Genomic DNA, 25124 nt, shown 5'->3' with positions numbered 1-25124 from the left:
AAACCGTCAAAAACGTAAATTCTGAAAATAAAAATTAATAAAACCAAAACAAAATATGCACATATGCCATACATATATCATACATATCATATAGCAAATTTAGCCAAGTAAGGGGGGGGGGGAGGATGGGCGGGCAAACGACCTTTCTTTGCTGCCAATAAAACCTCGAGTGACAAAAAAAAACGCCTCTATACATCTTTATAACGCCACGAAACCCTGCAATCAATTCCGGAAACTATAAAAAGAATCAATTTAGAAACATGAAACATTTCATTTTCCTACGCCTTACGGCCTCGTTGTGCTGGGGTATAATCAGCAGCAAGTGTATTTGCTCCGTTTTATTCATACGATGATAGCGTCGTCGCTATAATACGTAAGTCAATTTATAAATACAAATACCACAAAACCACCTACAGAAACAAATAGCTTATCTCTAATGATGCGTGGCTATAAAACAACTCAAATCAAAGACCTCGAGATTACATTCCCACGCATCATGGGAGCATCTTATTAAACATCGCACAACAAATTAAAGTTAGGTTTACATTTGGGCCGTGCTCTATGAAAACGGGGTTTAATGCATGTGCTTAAAGTGTCCTCCCAGATTAGCCCGTGCAGTCTGCACAGGCTATTCAGGAACGACACTTTCCTCTTTTACGATATTATTCGTTCAAAGAAAGTCCCTTCTTAGCAAAAATTAAGTTTAGGCGGAAAGTTTCGTCCCTGATTAGCCTGTGCGGATTGCACATGCTAATCTGGGACGACACTTTCCGTACATGTATAACACCCCCTTATTACAGAGCACGGCTCATTTTAAAGAGGTACACTAAGTTAGCCCCTGTTTTTGAGGATGTATTCTAACTAGGCCCTACACCTAATGTGATTCAATTTCCGTGATATTGTTCGTTGATTTCAATCTTCAGAATATCCTTTATTGAGGTAGCATTGAGTTATAACTATATTTTAAAAATTTAAATGCAAGATATAAGTCGTAACTTTAATTTGTCGTAGAATCTTTAATACGACCGGGACAGGCACTCCATAACGGTGCATATTGACCGATTAACAACTATAAAACAAGACTGAAGAGAAACAAAAATTTCTTATTTCAATACTTATACGTATAGTTTGATTGACCTTTATTGCCAAGTATTTTATAATTAGTCAGTGCCGCATGGTAGTGAATCTTGTCGTCGGCGTGTCCGCATGGACACTGTGTCCGCTTTGTCATCGAGACGTCCTGAGTTTGACACATACTATATGACATGACAGTGAACGACCATGTACACTGTGTCCGCCTTGTCATCGAGACGTCCTGAGTTTGACACAAATTATATGACATGACAGGGAACGACCATGGACAAAGTGTCCGACTTGTCATCGAGACGTCCTGAGTTTGACACATACTATATGACATGACAGTGAACGACCATGGACACTGTGTCCGCTTTGTCATCGAGACGTCCTGAGTTTGACACATACTATATGACATGACAGTGAACGACCATGGACACTGTGTCCGCCTTGTCATCGAGACGTCCTGAGTTTGACACATACTATATGACATGACAGGGAACGACCATGGACACTGTGTCCGACTTGTCATCGAGACGTCCTGAGTTTGACACATACTATATGACATGACAGTGAACGACCATGGACACTGTGTCCGACTTGTCATCGAGACGTCCTAGGTTTGACACATATTATATGACATGACAGTGAACGACCATGGACACTGTGTCCGCCTTGTCATCGAGCTATCCTAAGTTTGACACATACTATATGACATGACAGTGAACGAACATGGAAACTGTGTCCGCCTTGTCATCAAGCTATCCTAAGTTTGACACATACTATATGACATGACATTGAACGACCATGGAAACTGTGTCCGCCTTGTCATCGAGATATCCTGAGTTTGACACATACTACATGACATGACAGTGAACGACCATGGACTCTGTGTCCGACTTGTCATCGAGATATCCTGAGTTTGACACATACTTTACGACATGACATTGAACGACCATGGAAACTGTGTCCGCCTTGTCATCGAGCTATCCTAAGTTTGACACATACTACAAGACATGACAGTGAACGACCATGGACACTGTGTCCGACTTGTCATCGAAATATCCTGAGTTTGACACATACTATATGACATGACAGGGAACGACCATGGACACTGTGTCCGACTTGTCATCGAGATATTCTAAGTTTGGAACATATTATATGACATGACAGTGAACGACCATGGACACTGTGTCCCCCTTGTCATTGAGCTATCCTTAGTTTGACACATACTACATGACATGACAGGGAACGACCATGGGCACTGTGTCCGCCTTGTCATCGAGATATCCTAAGTTTGACACATACTATATGACGACAGTGAACGACCATGGACACTGTGTCCGACTTGTCATCGAAATATCCTTAGTTTGACACAAACTTTATGACATGACAGTGAACGACCATTGACACTGTGTCCGCCTTGTCATCGAGCTATCCTTAGTTTGACATCGTCAAGGACATACACGTGACCGACCATTAATATCGTATCCGATTTTTCTCATAAATAAACGTATACATGTCTAAATGCAGCTCCGGTTTATAAAAAAAAAGTTTTAAACTAAATCAATGTAAAATATTTATACAATTAAAGAACTGGATTGATTGTTGATTGTTCAGTTGAAAAGCATGTACTTTTTAAAGCACCTTATTGATATAACAATATGGTCTCATATCATTTTTTTTTAGACTTTCGAAGTTATTATATCATTAATTATCATAGTAATCAAAATAGGTATCACATATTTAGATACAGTTTACATTGTGTTTTACAGTAAGAGTATGTGAACTATGTGTCTATGTAGCTGTACAATTAGTGTGGAAGTGAAACTGGTTTGATAAAAGGGTTTGATGACGTCAGTAGCGACGGTAAAGATTGTTACTTTATTTTGTTACTTTTAAATCTGCGTGAATACAGAATATACGCCGTGCAATTATTATGCATCTTAGATGCATAGTTTCCTCAACAGAACGACAATAGTTTGTACAGGTATGTTTTATTTTATATTTTATGGCACATGAAACTTCGTGTAAAAGGAATGAAGATAAAAAGTTTTGTGTATACATGCATCTTAACATATAAAAGTAAGTTAAAATAAATATACATCGCAAAAACAACGTGGAATCGTCTAGTTGAAAAAATCCGTCATTGTTATAAATTTATGTCCTAAGTGGTCGCATAATTAGAGAGATAAGCCAATGTTACAGTCAATTTAGAATCCCGATTGGAAAAAGGAAATTTGATCTGGGCAATATCGTTGAACAATCTCAAGGAAACATGCTGCCAGAGCTTTCATACTTTTTCAAGCCTTTGCTTTTATCAAAATGTTGTTGTATCCTAAATGCAATAGTCTAACATTAACGAAGTTGTAGTTGGTTCACAGTAAGAAAGTATATGATATGACTTTTCATGATCTTTTTTGCTTGTAGAATGATATAGAACACAAATAAAAAAGGATACATCAACATCGAAAATTTTGCACTATAGTGTAATTTTTGTTTATATAAATGGCAGCTTTAAAAACGCGTTTTAGTGTTGGATTAAAAAAAAAAAGAAAACAAACAACAGAAGACTTTGAACTGATCCAACAGAATGCATACATTTAACAAAAGTTAAAGCACTACAATGAACAGTGACTGTTATATTGACCTATTTATAACAATTTCCGATGCATAAAATTGAAATTGTATTAACTTTAGTCATTAAAATTACAATTTGCATTGTGCCATGTAATAATTTCGTCCCCGCGTCCCTCCCTATTTTTTAAAGTTGTATAACTGGAAAAGCTGATATCGACAGCTTTAAATCTTAAACGTAATTTCAACAAACACCACTTTTCATTTTAGTCCATGCTTAATGGCATTTTAAAATAAAAAAATCCAATTTTTAAATCGCAAATTTTCGGCACCAAGATTTTACTTTTATATTGCAAATAACGTGACGTATAGCAATATCCGACTCAAATACTTAAAAGGTTTATATTGCCTTTATTGCTGGTCTGTTTGACTGTCTTGAACGTTTTACCACTTTAGGTAATTTCGTTGCTTTTAATTATGTCATTCTTGTTGTTGTCGATTCATTTCTCCTGAAGTTTTCATGCAAGTCTGTAAACTTAAAATCTACCACAAATAGACTGCCTGACTTCTGTTGCCACGCAAATTTCTGCTAAACGTTGTGTTCGCATGCCAAGCGTGATCGCGAGCTATGCTTTGTTTACATTGTTGTTCAAAATTAAAATACCGATACGATGTTTAAGCAAAAAGTTTTCGAAAACCTCATTACTACAACATCAATGCTATCAATTGCCAGAACAATAATCTCATGATCTCAGATTTACTGAACCATCGCGACGTTGTAAGGTAACATGATCTGAGAATCATGTCTGGATAATTAAAAAGAAGCTGGTTCGAAGAATGGGCGGATGGAATCGGGTCTGGCAAAGCTTGCCCAATTTTAATAAGCCCCGCCTAATTGGGCAAACTTCCAGACTTCAGCGGCTATTTCTCATTTGCAGAGTCGGATTAAAGACATTTCACTTCGGGCTTTGATAAGGAGCTAACTATTGTTTTGCCCGAGGTGTCCTTAAATAATGGCGGCTCGACTGATAGTGTTTTTACCGCTGGTTGCTTTGGCCCTTGGAAAGGTACAGGATCAGGTCAGAATTAGCAGTATTATTAATGATTTATTTTTGTAAAAAACGTATGGTGATGGTTTTTTCAATGATATGTATTAATATATGTTTGGGAAGAATGTTCCTTACTGCGATGCAATTCGATTCTGTGCATTGTATCGCTAATCGGACATCACACTGGCGTGTTTGTATTTGCAAAACAACGTCCCGTTTATATCATCAAATATATTATATTATACATGTAAACATTGTTTTTGTTTTAATCATGTGCTTCTTTTTGTTTAAATTTTTCGGTTGTTGCTTGTTTCGATTATATTTGTCTCATTTTCATGGTGTTATATGGTTAACATGGTACCACACCACAGCAATAAAAAGCTTAAGACTACCGGTAGTCTATATATTTGGATAAAAAATGTTTCATAATGAATGTGCCTAGAGTTTGCTATATCCTATATTAAATTTCGAATGGCGAACGATCCATTTACGCTTGACAATGCTTATGTAAAGCGTTCGGATGGGTGAAATATCTAAATAAACATTGGAAGTGCTTTATCAAGGGCATTTCCTTAACCTTGTAAGTGTACTAAACTAACGCATATGCCCACTTTTCAAATATGATTTTATTCACGAAATAATTAAAAATAATAGTGTTACAATATTAGTTGATAAAGATGTTTGATACCGCGAATTTGTTTTAATTTGTTTTAAATATGAACGTGACAGCTGTATTAAATTATCATGCTAACTATATTAATTAAAAATTGAAGTTTAAAACTACATTTTAGAAGAAAAATTACCAATGACCTAGAATATTTTTATTTGTATATAGAAATCTCTTATCGTCATCTTTAAGAGCACACTAAATATCGCCTTACTAATCATAAACGAATAAAGAAGTCAAGAACCTGGACACAGCACAAAAATATGAACCGCGTTCTGGGAACGAGACACAATGCATGTGAGTAATAGGGTGTTCGAGATTAACCTGTGTAGTCTGCACAGGCTAGGCAGTGAAAATACTTACAGCATAAATTGAATAATCGCTAAGAAGAAACTTCATTTAAACGAAAAATATCAGAAAAGCGGAAAGTGTCGTCCATGATAAGCATGAGCGAACTGAACAGGCTGATCTGATACGACACTTTACGGACATGCATTAAGCCCAGTTTTCCCAGAGCGTGTCGTCTGTCCTCATTTCACTTCCACGCGAAGTTGGGGTTAGAATCGAAATTAGTGTCGCAACTATTATAGTTGTCTGTTCCTAATTGACTGATAAAACAAAAATAAATCGAAACAAAAATCTAAAATATTTCCATTTGCCCATACTTGGCCCTAATCTATAACTTAAATTTTTGATCCCCGTTTCAGATCACTGTTTTACGCGAGCAGATCCGGGATCTCCAGACGCTCGTGCAGGAGGATCATGCTTTCCTCGTGCAGAGCGTGCAGCGCGTGGCGCGTCTCGAGGAAATCTTTGCCGAGATGCAGAAAGAGCGCACCGAAATTAGTAAGTCCGGTTTTATAACATTTCCTTTAAAAATCAAAATTAATTAATTAACTGTCTTAATCAATTCAAGTTTGAAGGGTTCGATTTGTAACCCTCAGATACTGTTGAGCATCTAACAGCATAACAACTCGAAGGCTGTTCTGGTTTTATGCTGTTTGCATATAGCTATCTTCACTTTGTTTCTGAGTGGGAAAAAAGTGAAATGAGTATACTATTTATTGTTAATTATATTTTTGCCATTATTCGAACGCATATCTAAAAACAAAATTAAAGCTGAAATTCTTAAAATAAACAACGATACAAAGCTATGGTAAAACTATGTATTAACAATACAAAACTATGTCTCGAACCTTAGCGAAACATAGTAAAATAAGATTCTCGTCTCATTGGCAAAATAGTTAATAAAGAATCGTGAAAGAATCGAATACGTTTTCGCAGTATTGTTCATTAACAATGAGTAACTACTTTTTGTCGTTGGGATGCCTGTTTGTTAAACGACACGGGCTTCCGCAATGTTGACATGCAATCCTTTTTTTAACACTTTTCTTAATATATAGACAGATAAACAACAACAACAACAACAACAACAACAACAACAACATTTATTTCAGCAATAAAGCTTACAATAAAGCTTCTAGCCTACAATAGTGAATACAAATATACTTCTGGTTCAGATGATTGTATTTAGTATCTGATAGAGGAGGAAGAAAACTATTCATCGTATTGAAATTGATTATTTGTCTGAAATCTGAAAATGTCAGTGTTTAATTATTAATTGATTGAATGTAAAACCTGTAATGTGGATATGATTCTGACATATTGAAAAAAATCTTAAAGGTTTAATCAACAATTTCAACAAAGTAAGAGATAGTGCGATATAGTTTTCATTGAATAATACATGCGTGAAATAAATAATGTGCATGCTCTTTTTAATATATATATATTATATATATATATATATATATATATATATATATATATATATATATATATATATATATATATATATATATATATATATATATATATATATATATATATATATATATATATATACATACATACCTGTATGACAGACAAAAACACGTACATATGAATCATAACATGCATACTTTTATACATACATACCTGTATGACAGACAAAAACACGTACATATGAATCATAACATGCATACTTTAGACAGACATAAGTATGCATATACAAAGGATTTTATTTAATAATAAACAATATATATATTATAGTATGTATATGAAAAATATAAATAGTGCGTCATGAGTGAATTCATTGATCGATTAATCACTTACAAGTTCTTCTCTTAAATTGTTTGCTAGATAAATATATTTTGCTATGTTAATCACTTCACTTTTATTGTTTGTGGACATAAGGATTTTAAATTTTGTTATCGATTGCCATCTGCAATAGTATGGTTTTAAGTATTTTCTTCTTAGGTGAGAGTATAGGGGACACGTTAGTATAAAATGATATTCGTTTTTAATTAAATGTGAATAACAGATTTTGCATTTTCTGTCTTCTCTATAGACAGATAAACAACCATGTTCATTTATAAACTAAATATATTTGCATGAGGCAAAAATAATGATGTAACGTTGCCGCACAACTATTCGATCTATATTTTAGATGACTAAGTATGTATATGGGCCGTGCTCTGTGAAAAAGGGGTTTAATGCATGTGCGTAAAGTGTCGTCCAAGATTAGCTTGTCGAGTCCACACAGGCTAATCAGGGACGACACTTTCCGCAAAAACTTGATTTTTTCTAAGAAGAGACTTTCTTAAAACGAAAAATATCATAACAGCGGAAAGTGTCGTCCCTGATTAGCCTGTTCGGACTCCACATGCTAAACTTTGACGACACTTTACGCACATGCATTAAATCCCTTTTTCACAGAGCACGGCACATATATATATATGTGTATACAACGGTATATGTGTTTACATGATTTGTTTACATGACTAGGTTTAATCAGAAACCCTTTCGACGACAGGAACAACTGTCCGTACACTTCACCAGTTTTGTTTCTGATGTCTTTGTTTTTCGGTTATATTCGTTTTGCCAGTCGTTTAAAGAAATAATAGAAATTAAATTATATTATGTATTTATATTTTGATGTCAAATAATATAACAAATATTAAGCACTAATTGTAGTTAAGCTAGAATATTGTTGGCGTTTGATTATGCCTCATATGTAATTATCTAACCGATATGTACAGGGGAGAAACGTCACGCGTTCAAGCAGCCGATGATGGCACCCATGATGGCCCCTATGGGTATGAAGATGGCGCCGGCCCCTGTACTGATGGGTGGCAAGATGGCGCCTGCCCCTGTACTGATGGGGGGCAAGATGGCGCCGGCCCCTGTACTGATGGGAGCCAAGATGGTGGTGCGCACGAACGAGATCCCAGTTGGGCCCCCTGGACCTAAAGGTAAGGCTCTGGAACCTTCACACATACATGCCGTTATGCGACTTAACATGTTTTAGTGACGTCAAGTTTGTGAATGGTCTTTTGTAGATTTTAAACGAGACACATTGAACATTTACAAAACATTATATTTCACAAGTAATTTTTCATGACATAAACGCGCTTTTTTAATTTTTACATCTTAATAAGATTTCGCGTCAACAAAGCGCGATGCCTATGTGGATAAACATGAACAAAACATAACAGAAAAGTTTATTTTTGTCTTAAGCATGTGAAGCTCATCGTCGTTAACAGACATATAAAAACAGCATGCGTTGAAGTTCACACAAAGCACACATCATTTTAAAGAACATTTAATCTAAATAAACAGATAATCAACATATTTCGTCAACATGTTTCGTGGCATGACATTAGCCCGCCAATAGCTTGTCCGGACTGTAAATATGCCATTCGTCGTGCCATTTCAAAATAACTTTACAAACATGTCCCCCCACAATAAGACGACGCGTCGCGTGTTAAGCCGTCTTCCAGACCTTAAAGGTCAAGGTCCAGTTGGTTATAAAATTGATTGTCCGGGTTGTAACTTCATCATTCATGACACAATTTTACAACCACTTTCCAATAATGCTAGCCATGTGAAGGTGTCTCGCAAATTGGTCACATTTCACGGTAACATTCAAGGCCGAAGGTAAAACATGTTAATGGTTTAGCTTGTAAAATAATTAAGCCTTGCTCCGTGATAAGGGGGTTTAATGCGTGTGCGTAAAGTGTCGTCCCAGATTAGCTTGTGCAGTCCGCAAAGGCTAATCAGGGACGACACTTTCCGCCTAAACTGGATTTTTAGTAAGAAGAGACTTTATTAAAACCACAAAAAATCATACAAGCGAAAAGTTTCTTTTTTGATAAGCCTGTGCGGACTGACAGGCTAATCTGGGACGAGACTTTGTGAACATGCATTTAACTTCTTTTTTAACAGAGCACGGCTAAATTACAATTCGCTCAACCGGCATCGTGTTAAGCTTTCTGGTCTCGCTCACAGCTTATATATTGTATATTTTAAATCACAGGTCCGCCGGGCCAGCCGGGCAGAAATGGACGGGAGGGACCACGTGGTAATAGCGGCGACAAAGGTGTCAAGGGAAGCCAGGGTACGCAGGGGCCGCCGGGACCTTACGGAAACCCAGGCGTGGACGGCGCTCCGGGACCATTGGGCGCACCGGGCTTGGATGGAGAGAGAGGCTTCACTGGGTTCCCTGGAATCCGAGGCGACTGGGGCACGGAAGGTCTTCAGGGAGTTCCGGGTGGTGACGGCCGCAGGGGACCTAAGGGCGTGTATGGACACTTTGGATTCATAGGGGCGTTCGGTTATCCAGGCCAAAAGGGAGATCGTGGAGCTAAAGGAGACACGGGCTCAAGAGGAATCAAAGGTGTGGAGGGCGCCGTGGGATTTCGCGGCCATCCGGGAGCATACGGCCCGAAAGGTTACCAGGGCGAAGTTGGTGGCGCTGCCCCAGATGGACCTCCGGGATCTAAAGGAACGCGTGGCGACCAGGGCCCTACCGGAGAAAATGGACCAAGAGGATTTCCTGGACCAGCATACCCGGCCTATTACGCCGGCGCGCTTGGCGGGTACCCCAAGAATGCCGCGGCCCCAACATACGTATACGCTCCGCCTGTGGGGTCTAAATTAGGAGTATTAGAAGCTCCATCTAAATACGGACCGGTGTTTGCCGCCGCTCCCGTATCGTCAGCGTACCAGGTCCAGGCCGCCTTACTGCGAGACGCCCGGGAAAGAAAAGGATAGATAACGTACTTCCGGTAAACAGCGAAAACGAGTTAAAACATCCACACTTTTTTGCGGTCATGATTTTTTCTGAGTAAGACCTCGTTAAGTTTTTAAAATATATGATTTCTATATAAGTGGTCGTATTAAATAAAATAATTATGTGTCATTCAACCTTCGTATATAGCATGTTTATTGAAGATATCCAATAATGTTATATTTTTACTAATCAATATACCATGTCCTTACATAAAATGTTAATGAAATAAGCCAATAAAAAACAAAGCAGTTAACGGCGTTGTTGCTTCATGTATTTGTCATACTTTATTTAATTACCGCCACTGTCGCCCTTCTAGGATATACTGTACTGAAAATTTAATTTATTTGAAAAAGATTTGCTCGGTAAAGAAACTAGCAGAGATAAAGAAATCGTACAGTACAAGTGCATAAGTACAGTAATGCTGTGGAACAACAATTTTGTCTTTAATATAGGGTATGTATATGTGATGAAAATTATACCGTTCCCTCTATGAGAAGCGTCATGCAAAAATGGGTCTTATACCATATTCAACCAGCGGTACTCCACACAGTCTGGTAAGGAGCTTCTTTATCCGCTATAAAGTCATTGTTTCGTGGTCTCATCAGCGGACAGGGTAGCTTCTGGCCAGACTGTGCGAATGCGCATGCTTGGCTGGCCACAAAGACCCATTTTTGTTTTGACGCGGCTCAATAATAATACAATTAGCGAAGTTCCCAGGCCACGTTCTAATTCGAACACTACCACTTCGCATGTAAAACGTGATTTTTTTTAAATATTTATTTTCCATTCTTTTTAACGAAAAAGCACAGGTGATTACAAAAGCAAGTCAGAATTGCTCGTTTCTCTAGACAATAATTTCGCGGATCGATAACCGTACCCAGAGTCACACCCATATTGATTCTTCTCTGAAAAAAGGCTGTGTCAATTGATAGGAATGAAAAGTAAAAGTTTATTAAGTATATTATCCAACAATAAAACCATGAGAAAAAAAGTATATACGCATGGAACTCGATGAAAAATGTCAATATCACCGTATTCATATTTTTTTTTACCGCTATGGCCATGCATGGTGATGCGCCAAAAGTTGTTTCTGTGTATTCCAGCTATGAGTTCCTGAAAACCAGCCAGAAAACTCAACATTCAATTATATATGAGTCGCGCTCTGAGAAAGCGGGACTGAATGCATGTGCGTAATGTGGTTTCCCAGATAAGCCTGTGCTGTCAACACAGGCTATTCAGGGACGGGTCATTCCGCCTAAACTGGATTTTCACTCAAAAGATTCGATGTATTTCATTTAAACGAGAAATGCAATAAAAGCGGAAATTATCGTCACTGATTCGCCTGTGCGGAATGCATCGGCTTATCTGGGACGACATGTTATGTACATGCATTTAGCCCCGTTTTCATAGAACGATGCTCATCTTATTTACATTCGTCAGGAAACGATACTCTGAACAATCATCAGACCGAAATGAACTGGCAATAGTCATAAAATATAGTATACTAATATGCAGTAGATAAATATTTCATGACCATATAATACGTACTAATATTTATTATTTACAGAGGAATCGTCCGTACGTACCGACCAGACTAGAATGTATTTATGTTCCGTTGTTTGAGGTTCTTAATATAACAATTCATTGAAATGTCCGTTGCGGTGATTTGCAAACGAAAATACGAACGAACAGATAAAGAGACAAACTGATGGACGAAAACAATGCCTAATGTATAATCGTTGTTTATATTTGAAACGCTGACCAACTGAATTGCAGTTTAACTTGAGTACAAACTGACTGACAAGTCCACTAGCATTTCGTCCTCTTTTTGGGAAAGTTGGGCATAATGCATGTGCGTTCAGTGACGTCCCGGATTAGCCAGTGCAGTTCGCACAGGCTACTCACGGGCGACAATTTTACGCTTATAGAATATATCATTTAAAGGAAGTGCGGAATGCACAGACTAATCTGGGACGACACTTTAAGCATTTGCATTTATCGCAGTTTTCCCAGAACGGGACCTATTTAACCCATTTATGCCCAGTGGACTCTCCCATCCTTTTAAATTGGATCAATTTATTTCCAAAATTAGGGATGTCTAGTATATTTATTTCTATATTTAGAATATTACTTACTTCAATTCCTTTAAGCAAACAGCGAAGACCCAGATGAGACGCCGCATTATGCGGCGTCTCATCTGGGTCTACGCTGTTTGCAATGTCCTTTTTTCAGGACGCTAGGCATGAATGGGTTAATCAGCACATTAATTTTAGATTTAATCAAGAAGATAACATAAAAACATTTGCTTTACTGGGCTTAAAACAACGTTTTAATGAATTCAAGTAAAGTCAAAATAAGAACAAGGCGGACTTTCTTTTAAAAACATGTTTATATAAAATCACCGGTTTATTGCAAAAGCATGTTCATATGAAATTATTATTAATCTACAATACAATTAAAACTCAGACGTATGACATCGTACTTTATTATATAGCTACTACAGACAGGAAAATGCACATCCCTGAATTATTCTTAAATATTTGGCAAGCAAAAGTGTGCTTTGCGCATAAATGATCGATTCTATAAGTGAAGTTATGAGGCATTCGAATGATAAATATATCAACTTATCAATATGGTGCCTTGCAACAGAAGGCTTCATACATGTAGAGCCCTATTCTGCAAAACGGACTTAATCCAAGAGCGTTAAGTGTTGTCCCAGAACAGACTGTGCGATACGCACAGGCTAATCAAGGACCACACTTTCCGCATAAACTGGACTTTTGCTAGCAAGAAACTTCATGTAAACAAATAATACCATAATAGAGAAAAGTGTCGTCCCTGATTATCATATTTGGACTGCACAGGCTAATCAGGGACGATACTAAACGCACATGCGTTAAGCCCAACAGCCTGGTTGTAACAACTTGTTCATTTTGACTTTCAAAGGACCATTTGTTGTTCAGTCTGCCTTACCTTCGCTGTTCTACAAACTCATAGACAGCAAACATTAAAATGTCCCAGTTGTAAAGAATGCATGGGTCATCGCTAAACAACACATTTGGCTGGTTATCTAGCCTTTACATGATAATAAACAATAGCAAACAAACTGTTGATAGTAAGGAGCGGACATGAAATTGTTATACAGACGCGCCAACCAATAACAGTCAGCCAATATACCCACACCATCTTCGCAGCGTCACAGGTCAGTTGTAAAAGATGTCCAAACGTATTGCAAATGGAGGTTTTCTTAGGCTACGTGTTTATAGATTAAACACTGTAGTATATTCGTCACAGCACACGGCAGTAGTTGATAGTGCACAGTATGGCAAACACACGTCAGTAGTTGATATTGCACAGTAGGACAAACACACGTCAGTAGTTGATATTGCCCAGTATGACAAACACACGTCAGTAGTTGATATTGCGCAGTATCACAAACACACGTCAGTTGTTGATATTGCACAGTAGGACAAACACACGTCAGTAGTTGATATTGCACAGTATGCAACCACGCGTCAGTAGTTGATATTGCCCAGTATGACAAACGCACGTCAGTAGTTGATATTGCCCAGTATGACAAACACTTCAGTAGTTGATATTGCACAGTATGACAAACACACGTCAGTAGTAGATGTTCCACAGTATGGAAAACGCCACACATCCCGTATATACAGCTAGGGCCACCCACCACATGTAGTACTCGTGCAGCTTCTGTTCAAAGTTCTTCAGCACAACGACCCCGACAGACAGACCGGCGACGGCACCCATGAGGTGTGCCGTATAGCCGACGTACATCTTAGATGGACGTTCCGTGTAGCGGTCCCAAACGGCAAAACCAACGTCGGCACTTGCTTGAAAAAATGTGTCATGAATATATGATGTGCCATAATCTACACCTATTAATAATATTGCACATGTATATGTGTTATTAGCTATTCAAATTAATCGTCTATATCGATAATGTATTTTCACACGTGTAAGATCACGTGTAGCATAACTATCATGTAATAAAATAAGTAAGAGCTATGATAACAACCTTTTTCTCATGCTTGTAATGAATAATATGGCCATTTCATGTTCGTTGACTTACCGATAAATAATATTGCTGCAAATTTAAGAAAACCGAGTTCCATATTGGTATAGTTCTGAAATAAAAATAACCATTGTATGCAAATAAAGAAAAACTTAAATGATTCTAACAATTATGTATTTCGGGCAGTTGACAACGGTACAGATATAATAACATTTCTGAAAGACCATGCACGACTTTGTTCAAAGACAACAAATAGGTGAAAGGTAAAAACAAAAACTACAAGTGATGAAGTACTTAATATTTATTACACATGTGGGTCTGATAGGTACAAAATAATGTATAAGTGCCCTAATTGGGCCCACGTGGTCAATAGATGTCACCTAGACTTTGTTGAGATCCATGCGTGTTTGCGTTAAACAACAGAATTGCTGTACCTTATTGAAAATGACGTGACTTTTTTATTATGTTATTTAAACTGTATTTGCTCATTATATTCACATATTTTGAAAATGTTTATTTTGAAATAAACGAAACGAAACGAAAACGAAACGAATCATTTAACATTGTTACGCTTCAATATTTCATCAATTTCAAATGCTGATAGCTTATAAACGAACATGAATTTTCTGTTTGTTGCTAAATCTTAGTACTATTTCGCTTCTCCGTGTACAGTTCTCTTATTTTCCGAAAAAAAAGTTTCAAAATGACAGTTCATCGATCTGCGAGCAAGTCCCTTAAGACTTATATGGCTTTGACATGGGCAGATACAAGTGTATGGGTCTCCCAATGGGCTCATACGATCAATTGTGTTCGGGTATGTGTGCAATATACGATATAGTGTCTCGCACCAGTTAAGAGCGCGGTTCGTAAACTATCAATATACCTCTAATTACGAATAAGCTAAACAATGTAAATCCTTGAAAGTTACGTAACACTTACCAGCATTATGTTGGCTAGGTGACCCGCCAGTAGAGCATAAACCCCGCCCGAGGCACCCACTAACACAGCCCCGGGATCGAACACAGAGGTACCCAGAGAACCTGCCGCATATCGGGATATATGAGCCTCGCTCCATGAAAAGTAGGTTTACTGCATGTGCGTAAAGTGTCGTCCCAAATTAGCATGTTCTGTCCGCACAGGCTAATCAGGGACGATACGTTCCGCTTTGATTGTATTTTAAGTTCAAAGGACGTCTGTTCTTGACGAAAATCAAGTTTATTGGGGTAAGTGTCGTTACTTATTAGCCTGTGCTATGTTACAACTTACAACTAATAAGTTGTGTCCTGAATTTAGTTTCGCAATGTCTATGACCATTGATAAAAACAATTGGTAAATGATAAAAAATAACAAAGCATCGAAATGTATTTGATATATAACATTTTACAAATTTAAATACTAACGCGTGTAATTGATGAATAGAAGTTTCTCGTCAAGGCGACGCAACTGGTGTAAATGTACTGCTTCCAATTCATGGCAACAACACTTGTGAAAACTGTTTCTCCAATCAAAGGGACACAACTTCTATAGATACTGCTACACACTAAGTGCTGCAGAAACTTGTCTCATGTGCCCAGTATTGTTCTCATTCGCTATTTTTCAGCTCAAGTCAGGATATGAGATTTGAGTTTCCACAGAGTTTCCACTGAGTTTCCACTGAGTTTCCAGTGAGCTAAGTACTTAGCGTGTCGGATATCTAACGAAAACTCTAAAATATCAGCTAAAAGAATATTCACATTCTTCCTCAGACTCAGGTTCGAGTCAGATTCAAAACTAAATAAAAGCTTCACGTGATCACCAAATCGAAGATAATGGTAATCTTGAACTAAAAATTGAGCAAATACAGTTGAGTCAGAAGTTTACATAGGTATATTCGCGATACTAGGCCCTGGCGTTCCTCAGTCAAAACGCTGAGATAAGCGAGAAAAAAGAAGTTAAAAGTAAGTGTATTATGCTACTATTGTTATCTTCAAAACATGCATTCGAATCATTTACACGTACGCAATCAGGGACGACGCTTTCCACCTTTATGGATTTGTTCTTTAATGCAGGTCTACTCTGAACAAAAATCCAGTGTTGGCGGAAAGTGTTGTCCCTGATTAGCCTGCGATGGCTGATCTAAAACGACACTTAACGAACACGTATTAAGCACAGTTTTCCACGACCGAAACTCATTTAAAGTTATATTAAATGGGGATCTTAAGTTTGTTCGCCCTTAAACAAATCGTTCATTTAAAAGCCTTGTGTTTATAAAGAGACTCTCACTTCTTGTTCCTTGTGTTTAGCATTACCATGATCGTCGGAAAAATATTTGGGTGAGATCAAACCCGGGAATTTCCGGTCTATAATGGACATCATACCATTAACTCAGTTGACACCTTAAAGAGTTTTCACCCGATCACCCAAAGCACCATGGGAAATAAAGCCGACGTCCTTACCAGCTAGAACACCGGCGGTGTATATGACGGCGATCCGACATGGCCCGTGCACCATCTCCAAGGGAATACCGACGACGACCTGAATGAGCATGTTGAAGAACAGATGCACCCAACTGTAAAAGAAACGCCCACACATTAAACGGGTCCATTTGTTGAGTTCGATAGGTCAAAATAATTGGTCTTATAGAACGAACTACCGAGTAAAGGATTCAACTTGCAATATCCTTATTGTCATAAAATAAACTCATTTCCCCATTGCGATCCACACATAGAGGTGCCATGCGGACCAGCTTAAGTGTATTTGCATGTACTTTTTTAAAAATATAAATAAGCTTTAGTTATGAAATTTAAATTTTGTATGAAAAAATATCCGGCGACTCTTTAAAATGCACTGAAGAGCGAACCAGAACAAGCAACCATCGATTCGTTGTATCTATTCACTACAGCCAAGCTCAGTTGGTACAGCTCTTATCTGCTAATCCGAGGATCGCAAGTTCATTCCCTGGACCGGCCACAAACCTTGTGTAGTGATGGGTCATGCCACTATTTCCACGGCCGTTTTTATTTTCATACCTCTGATTCAATTCTGGCAGTTGTCAGTTATTGGCATAAGTATGAGTACTTTGTACTGCTAACCCAGTTGACCAAGGAAAAATGTGAGTACGTAAACCAACCTCCCTGGTGCGACTGAAACGCTGCTGAGAACGACAAACATTCCAAACAACAACATACAAAGGTACTTACCCAGCGTGTACGAACATGTAGAGTACGAATCTCCAGACTTCGATGCGCCGGTCGGGCCGGTAAATGAGCATGCTGTGGGTGGGGAAAGGGCCGTTCACGGTCACACCTCCACTGCTCACAGCGTTGTTGTACAGGAAACACCCAACCTGGAAACGCGTGATAAACGTGTTAGAAGAATACTGCCATTTGTAGAAATTTGTAGTACATTGTTCTCAACTATTACAGCATTATTAAACAGACACAAATATGCCAAAATACATTACCAGCGCTATATGAAAACGGGGTTTAAGCTTTCCTAGATAATCCTTACAGTCCGTACAGGCTAAACAGGAACGACACTTTCCGCTTTTATTGGATTTTGTGTTTAAAGGAAGTCTGTTCCTAGCTAAAAGCCATTTTAGACTGAAAATGTCGTCCCTGATAATCCTGTGCGGACTGCACAGGCCAATATGGGAAGACACTTCACGCACATGCATTAACCCCCTTATTCCCAGAGCGAGGCAACTGGACCTTGTGTCAGCGCCGTTGAATGGTCAATCTAAAACACAAATTTTATACGTCACAGATACCTCCACGAATGTTATCAAAGGCACGAATAGAGGCGGGGGGCAGCACGTGTAGTGGTCGGCGTAGTACTGGCGGTCAAGGTCGTCCGTCAGGAACTCCCTCGCCACCCTGCGGACCATGGCTCGGAACAGCGGGTTGGTTTCCGGCTGATCAAGCGTCTGGTAGGGCACGATGTCCCGCGTGACGGGAACCAGGCGTCTGGGACCTTCCGTTTCCACGGCTAGCCGGAAGCTAGTGGTTCGTCTATTGCTCATCTATAAAATATATTTGAACTTTTGTATTTAATTCAATGTATTAATGACATCGTTCAATGTAAGACTGTTTACACGTGTTTTCGACAGTGCGCCGATACAAATTCCTTGGATTTGTTATGGCGTTGCAAATAAAACATAATTCAACTTGATATCTCGAGTATTTAAATCATTCCAATAAACTAAAATAAACTATATAAGTACTAAATGATTTTTTTTCCGCAAAGTGTCGTCAAGTATTACATATGCCACTATTACATACACTCAAACCAATCAACTTATAAATACAATTGAACTAAGCAATAAAATACATATCGCAATAAGTCTCAATAAATCATCTGTTTCCACTCACATCGCCAAAAAATAGGGTAGGTAGGTCGCCTTTTTCCTTAACGTTTTTTTACGATTCCTTTAAGAAGAATATGCAATGACGTGCAGAAATCTTCGACATCTCTAAGAAACATTATTTATTTAGTTAAAGTTAATATAGTAATGTATTATCGACTAGGTCAAACATGTTTTCCGATTTAAGGTTTATTTAAGTGTACATAGCAAAACGTATGTAAACCTCAACGTAGAAAACCAAAATAAAAGTTTAGGGTACGAGTTAAATAACTTATTGTTTGCGATAGGCGGAAACAAACCACTTTTTTGTATCTAAAAAACAAAAACAATTACCTACATAACGCTCATTTAACCACATTTCATGCTGTATTTCATGATAACGGTAGTCCCACAAAAACGTTAACTTTAAATTTGTTTAAATGTTTAAATATAATTCAGAGACGAAACTTTTGAACACATTTATATGTACCGCAATGGTTCAATCCTACATCCATATGTTCACAAATGTTTCATTTGGAGCCTGTAGGAAATATTATTTAGCTACAAAGTTCACCAAGTATGATGTAGAAAAGAGTGTCCAATCAAAACAACGTTAATTGATCACAATTAATTTTGAATGACCAGGTCTGATGCATATTTAACGGAAAAGAAGACTAAACATGAAAGAAGAGTAGAGAAAAGATTATGGAAGATTAACTAAAAATAAAGATATTATTGATTTTGGACAAAAGATTTGATTAAATCATTATAAGCAACTTTTGTAACGCCGCCGCAATTTGGAACGATTTTATTTCGTTTTTTTTGTTCGCAGATATTACCCAACTCTCTAAGGAATATATCAAATACTATGATTGCTACTGAGTTTTGTGGACACCAACTCTCTTTGGAATATTACGATTATCCAATAAATAGATCTGTCAATACAAAAATCGGATAAGATAAAGGGCTGTTGTCTAGAAGAACAATAGCCCCGCTATTTGCGGTTTTATTGGCGGTTTAGCGTTTGGAGTTGTTCGATCGCAATCTGTTACGTTATTTCATTAATAATAAAGTGATGCTGACAAATGCGATTAAACATAACAATAGCAATTGCTATTACTGCTACTTCAATTATGGGTTAGCGGTTTCTTATGTACAATCGTTTTTCAACTCATGTCTGTATTTTCTATGCAAATATTACAAGTAGTTGTCAGGAAATTGCACAAGAAAGCTATATGTTTGACAACAATTTTAACGTTGATACTAAAACCTATTGATCTCGTTCTAATGAATAAATTACTATTCATTTAATTTTAGCATAACGTTAACGGCTTGAGCTCTTTCGAACGCATGGTAACCTATGACTTCGTCTCAGTATATTTTACGCCAGTCGTTGGCCCTCTTGCACGTTTGACCCACCGCCAATTTAGTTCAGGCGGACATATGCCTTTCGGCACGAACGCCCATCAAGCTACTGGCCCTACCAAACTTGCAATCAACAATAGCCAGTGGTTATGTAATAAAAATAAGCGATCATTGTTAAAAAATTATTTTAAACTAAAGGTTACAATTGATTAACTAAGGACATTTATGTGTATGTTAAATTGTTAATAGTTAATTATATCAGCTATGAAACTATGCAAATATATAAGGAGAGGAAAACGGCTAATGTCGGAAGAGCCAATGTCCAGATGGGCGTATTTCCGGACTAGCATATTTCCGCATATGCTAATAATGTCAGGATGATATATTTCCGGCAGGCCTGAGTCTGACTCCCGGTTTAAAGGATCTTATTCAGGAAATAAGGCAGGAGGTGTTGTTGACAGCTCAGTTTTAAATTCTGATATTTCAGTAGCAAAAAAGCTTTTCTATACCCTGATTAAGAAATAATTCGTGTACGTTATAGTTTGTTGTCGAATAACCCACGGCCGGAAGTTTAGATGCGTAGGGATTAAATCACGAGTGCGAAGCACGAGTGATTTGAAACCACGCATCTTAACTTCCGGCCGTGGGTTATTCGACAACAAACTATAACGTACACGAATTATTTCGATTCTAACACGGTTTTTACTAAAGATTTATACAATGCATCTTATTTTTCTTGTGTACTATTTTATGTGATGTTCCGCCCATAAAAATAAATATCGACTGTTCTGTCTATCAGATCCGCTTTAATTCATAAAATACCGGATTATTACGCTGGTGGAAAATGTATCGGCATGTTTTGTTTAGCTACTGCGCGTGCTTTCAGTGTATAAGCTCCGCCCATTATTTGTTGCAGAATTACACATGGACGATTTTCTTCTTTGTTTATATGAAATGTGGCACGTGCCGTGTTAGAATTGAAATTTGGCACGTGCCGTGTTAGAATTGACAATAAACAACAAAGTCGAATAAATGGTACTATTTGATTGTATGGGTAATAGGCCTTGACATAATTGTTAAGCGTAACCTATGTTTCAACATAAACATCGTTCTGGAAAAACTGGGCTTAATCAATGTGCGTGATATGTCGTCCCAAAATAGCATGTGCAGTCCGCAAAGGCTAAACTGAGACGATCCTTTCTGCATTGTATGGTGTCTGTTCGTTAAACTCTTTCAGTGCTGGAACCGAATTTTGAAGGCCTTTGCAAACAGTTTGGATCCAGAAGAGACGCCACAGAACGTGGCGTCTCATCAGGATCCAAACTGTTTGCTGTTCTGATAGTGTTCTTTGAAAAAAATCGAAGAAAATGCTAATTTTAGAAATTCAGCAGATGACATTTTAGCAGACAACAAATTTCCCAGCATGCAAAGGGTTAAAGGAAGGCTCTTCTTAGCGAAAATCGAATTCAATGGAAAGTGTCGTCCAAGATAAGCCTGGAAAGTGTCGTCCAAGATAAGCCTGTGCATGCTACTATGGGACGACATTTTACGCACATGCATTTAGTCCAGTTTACTTAGAACGAGGCTCGACTATTGCAATAGACATGCAATAGGAGATGTTTAACTACATATTTCGAGTTAATGCTCATATACATATAACGTCCTTTTTAATACTCAGATACTAAAGATGAAACTGTAATATTTAAGCTGCAAAGTGGTACTTACAATGTTAACAAACTCTTGGAACGTTATGAACGTATATCTGTTCGTGGCGCACTTCATGTCGAGCACGGTGAGCACGTGCCGATCCGCCATGCGCAATAAGTCCGGGTCTTGGAGCAGCTGACGTAGAGCCCAGACAGTTATCTCCCCGCAACCGATCTCGTCGTACTGGGATGGAGACGGAAAAACGGGGTTAAATGCATGTGCGGAAAGTGTCGTCCCAGATTAGCCTGTGCAATCTAACGGCTAAACTGGGTTTTCGCTAAGCAGAACGAATATATCATAAAAGCGGAAAGTGTCGTTCCTATTAAGGCTGTGCGGAATGCACTGGTAAATCTGGTACGAAACTGTACGGACATGCATTAAGCCCGGTTTTTCCAGAACGATGCTCAAATAGTTTTCGATACCACTTTTTTATCGCTCAGGAAACACTCCTAGAGGTGTGACGTTGCGATGAATCTTATATTCAAATAGCCAAACTTCATTTCGACATCGTGTTATTTATTCGTAAACTAAGAATGAAATTATCATTTCCTAACATGAACAAACAAAATGAGAAATCATGGGAAAGTGGTTATTATGCCTTAGGCGGCCAGCGTAGCCAAAGACTAGACTGCGCAATCGATAGATTTTCGTGATATTCGTATATTCAACATATTATCATAATTGTAAAAAAAACATTCATAGTCACACTAGAGAGGCAGGAAATAAATTTAGTTTTCTGCAACCCGTCCTTACCTTATCAAATATCAGGCGCCATCTCTGAAAAACAAATGGAATGCAAATGTATTTTATGTAGACTCAATAGATTATCGACTGTGTGCTAGTCAACATTAAATTGCAACCGTCAATCTCAATGAAAATAACATACACGCATAAGTGTGTTATCTATGTACTGATTACTACCGAAAACGTTACCAACAACTTCATCTTAGTACATAGAAAATAGTTTTACAACTACAAATCATCGTGTGCAAATGTTGAACATTTTCTCTTGCCATACAATTCCGTAATTGGCAGTAATTTTCATAACATATGTATGCGTCCACGAGTATCTTTAACAAAATCACACATAACGACAAGAAACCTCGCGTGATGGGCCGATTTTGTATAAATGGGATCTGCGATTTGACATAAATATCTATTACAGAAATATCTATCCCCAAATTATATGAGATCTAATAATGGGTCTGGCGGTAAGAGTTTATCTTGTAAGAGACAAGTCCGGGGCGTTATAACGAAACCAGATGATAAAATAGCTGCCAGTTGTTCTTGACCAAGTAATCAATCGTCAAACACTTTACGTTCCTATTCAATAACGGAAAAGCAGATTACTATGGCAGTTTTGCGCGGTTCCTAGTCACATTGTATGTAAGAATTAGTTTGAAATGTGTCTGCAAACGTGTATGTAATCGCCTGGGATCAAACGCATATTCGCTTTATGTAAATGTCACTTGGCTTATTTACATCGAGAATTTTAAAGTTTACTTTACAACAAACGTATCACAATGTTTAATCAGACATACATACATACGTACGTACGTACGTACGTACGTACGTACGTACGTACGTACGTACGTACGTACGTACGGACGGACGGACGGACGGACGGACGGACGGACGGACGGACGGACGGACGGACGGACGGACGGACGGACGGACGGACGGACGGACGGACGGACGGACGGACGGACGGACGGACGGACGGACGGACGGACGGACGGACGGACGGACGGACGGACGGACGGACGGACGGACGGACGGACGGACGGACGGACGGACGGACGGACGGACGGACGGACGGACGGACGGACGGACGGACGGACGGACGGACGGACGGACGGACGGACGGACGGACGGACGGACGGACGGACAGACAGACAGACAGACAGACAGACAGACAGACAGACAGACAGACAGACAGACAGACAGACAGACAGACAGACAGACAGACAGACAGACAGACAGACCAGACAGACAGACAGACAGACAGACAGACAGACAGACAGACAGACAGACAGACAGACAGACAGACAGACAGACAGACAGACAGACAGACAGACAGACAGACAGACAGACAGACAGACAGACAGACAGACAGACAGACAGACAGACAGACAGACAGACAGACAGACAGACAGACAGACAGACAGACAGACAGACAGACAGACAGACAGACATACATACATACATACATACATACATACATACATACATACATACATACATACATACATACATACATACATACATACATACATACATACATACATACATACATACATACAAACAAACAAACATACATACGGACGGACGGACGGACGGACGGACCGACAGACAGACCGACAGACCGACAGACCGACAGACAGACAGACAGACAGACAGACAGACAGACAGGTGAATTAAAGCGTAATCAGGGTTTATGTGCGCTTAACTTGCTCTTAACACAAACATGCGTGAGAGCTCCGTGCACGCGAAATTCGAGCTTTATTGGGTAGCCGTTTAGGCAACACTTATTTTAAAAGCCTTACATATATGTATATGTATAACTGTTCAGTCGGGAAGGCTCCACGATACGTAATTGAACGTTTGAGTATCAAAGTATCGAAGCGCACACTTCGATTCTTAGAATTATTAGTTGAATATTACGCAGTTCCTTCCATCTAGAAGAAGACGTAAGACGACAGAAGCTTTACTCCTGACGGACGTAAGCTTTGAAATGAACTGTGTTTACACAAAGTGAGGTCGTGAGCTAGTTTGCAAAAAAACGTTCATTTATTGATTACTTTTCTTAGATTTAAATATAACGTCACAAAAATAACATTAACAAAAATCTCAACAATTCGTTCTACCGTTTTTTGGGAATAAATAAGTTGTACATATTACTGTTGTATTCCTATAAATAGCGCATCCATTTATATACTAAGTAATTTCTCATTTATATTATTACTGTTTTATTAATGTACACTTGTCCCATTGTTAATATTGTTTAGGGTTACAATCTGCATATGTCTATTATGTCTATGTATTTCTCAAACGTATTGACTTTTGTACAATGACATTGCATGTACAAAGTCTCATGTTTATGCAATGGACAGCGTCAACGGAACGCGAGACAAGGACGTAATGAAAAGTGAATATAATGATATCGAAAACGTCATAAGAGCACGTGACTTGAATGAAAATGAAAAATGACTTGCAGGCAC

General features: G+C 38.4%; 2 protein-coding genes and 1 long non-coding RNA gene across 3 annotated transcripts in view; 2 read left to right on the top strand and 1 right to left on the bottom strand.

Moving 5' to 3' along the window:
* Window positions 1-10730, top strand: part of LOC127849636 (collagen alpha-1(I) chain-like) — a 40754-nt gene extending 30024 nt beyond the window's left edge. Inside the window, exons 6-9 of the mRNA XM_052382383.1 lie at window positions 4684-4718; window positions 6075-6213; window positions 8445-8657; window positions 9722-10730. Of these exons, the coding sequence (XP_052238343.1) occupies window positions 4684-4718; window positions 6075-6213; window positions 8445-8657; window positions 9722-10458 (1124 nt within the window). The 3' untranslated portion in view covers window positions 10459-10730. The remainder of the gene's footprint in view (window positions 1-4683; window positions 4719-6074; window positions 6214-8444; window positions 8658-9721) is intronic.
* Window positions 10731-12897: 2167 nt separating this feature from the next.
* On the bottom strand, window positions 12898-22786 carry LOC127851200 (rhomboid-related protein 3-like). The gene is made up of 8 exons (XM_052384827.1): window positions 22657-22786; window positions 21922-22086; window positions 18259-18510; window positions 17690-17835; window positions 16946-17058; window positions 15450-15550; window positions 14568-14622; window positions 12898-14328 (listed from the first exon to the last, which is right to left on the bottom strand). The coding sequence occupies exons 2-8, from the start codon at window positions 22009-22011 to the stop codon at window positions 14099-14101; spliced, it is 987 nt and encodes a 328-aa protein (XP_052240787.1). The 5' UTR covers window positions 22012-22086; window positions 22657-22786; the 3' UTR covers window positions 12898-14098.
* LOC127851201 (uncharacterized) lies at window positions 16199-18659 on the top strand. Its single transcript, XR_008035692.1, has 2 exons — window positions 16199-16447; window positions 18255-18659. It is a non-coding gene; the product is annotated as an uncharacterized LOC127851201 (long non-coding RNA).
* Window positions 22787-25124: the final 2338 nt, after the last annotated feature.

This window comes from Dreissena polymorpha, chromosome 11 (genome assembly GCF_020536995.1).
Source record: "Dreissena polymorpha isolate Duluth1 chromosome 11, UMN_Dpol_1.0, whole genome shotgun sequence".
Classification (NCBI taxonomy): domain Eukaryota; kingdom Metazoa; phylum Mollusca; class Bivalvia; order Myida; family Dreissenidae; genus Dreissena; species Dreissena polymorpha.
The sequence above is the reverse complement of the archived record's forward strand: the minus strand, read 5'-3'. Positions and strand labels throughout refer to the sequence as shown.

Coding starts and splice junctions, on each gene's coding strand:
- LOC127851200 (XM_052384827.1), bottom strand. CDS start 22,011: ATGGCGGATCGGCACGTGCTCACCGTGCTCGACATGAAGTGCGCCACG. Junction 15,551..16,945: donor CACCGCCGGTGTTCTAGCTG/GTAAGGACGTCG, acceptor GATATGCGGCAG/GTTCTCTGGGTACCTCTGTG. Junction 14,329..14,567: donor TGCAGCAATATTATTTATCG/GTAAGTCAACGA, acceptor CATTTTTTCAAG/CAAGTGCCGACGTTGGTTTT.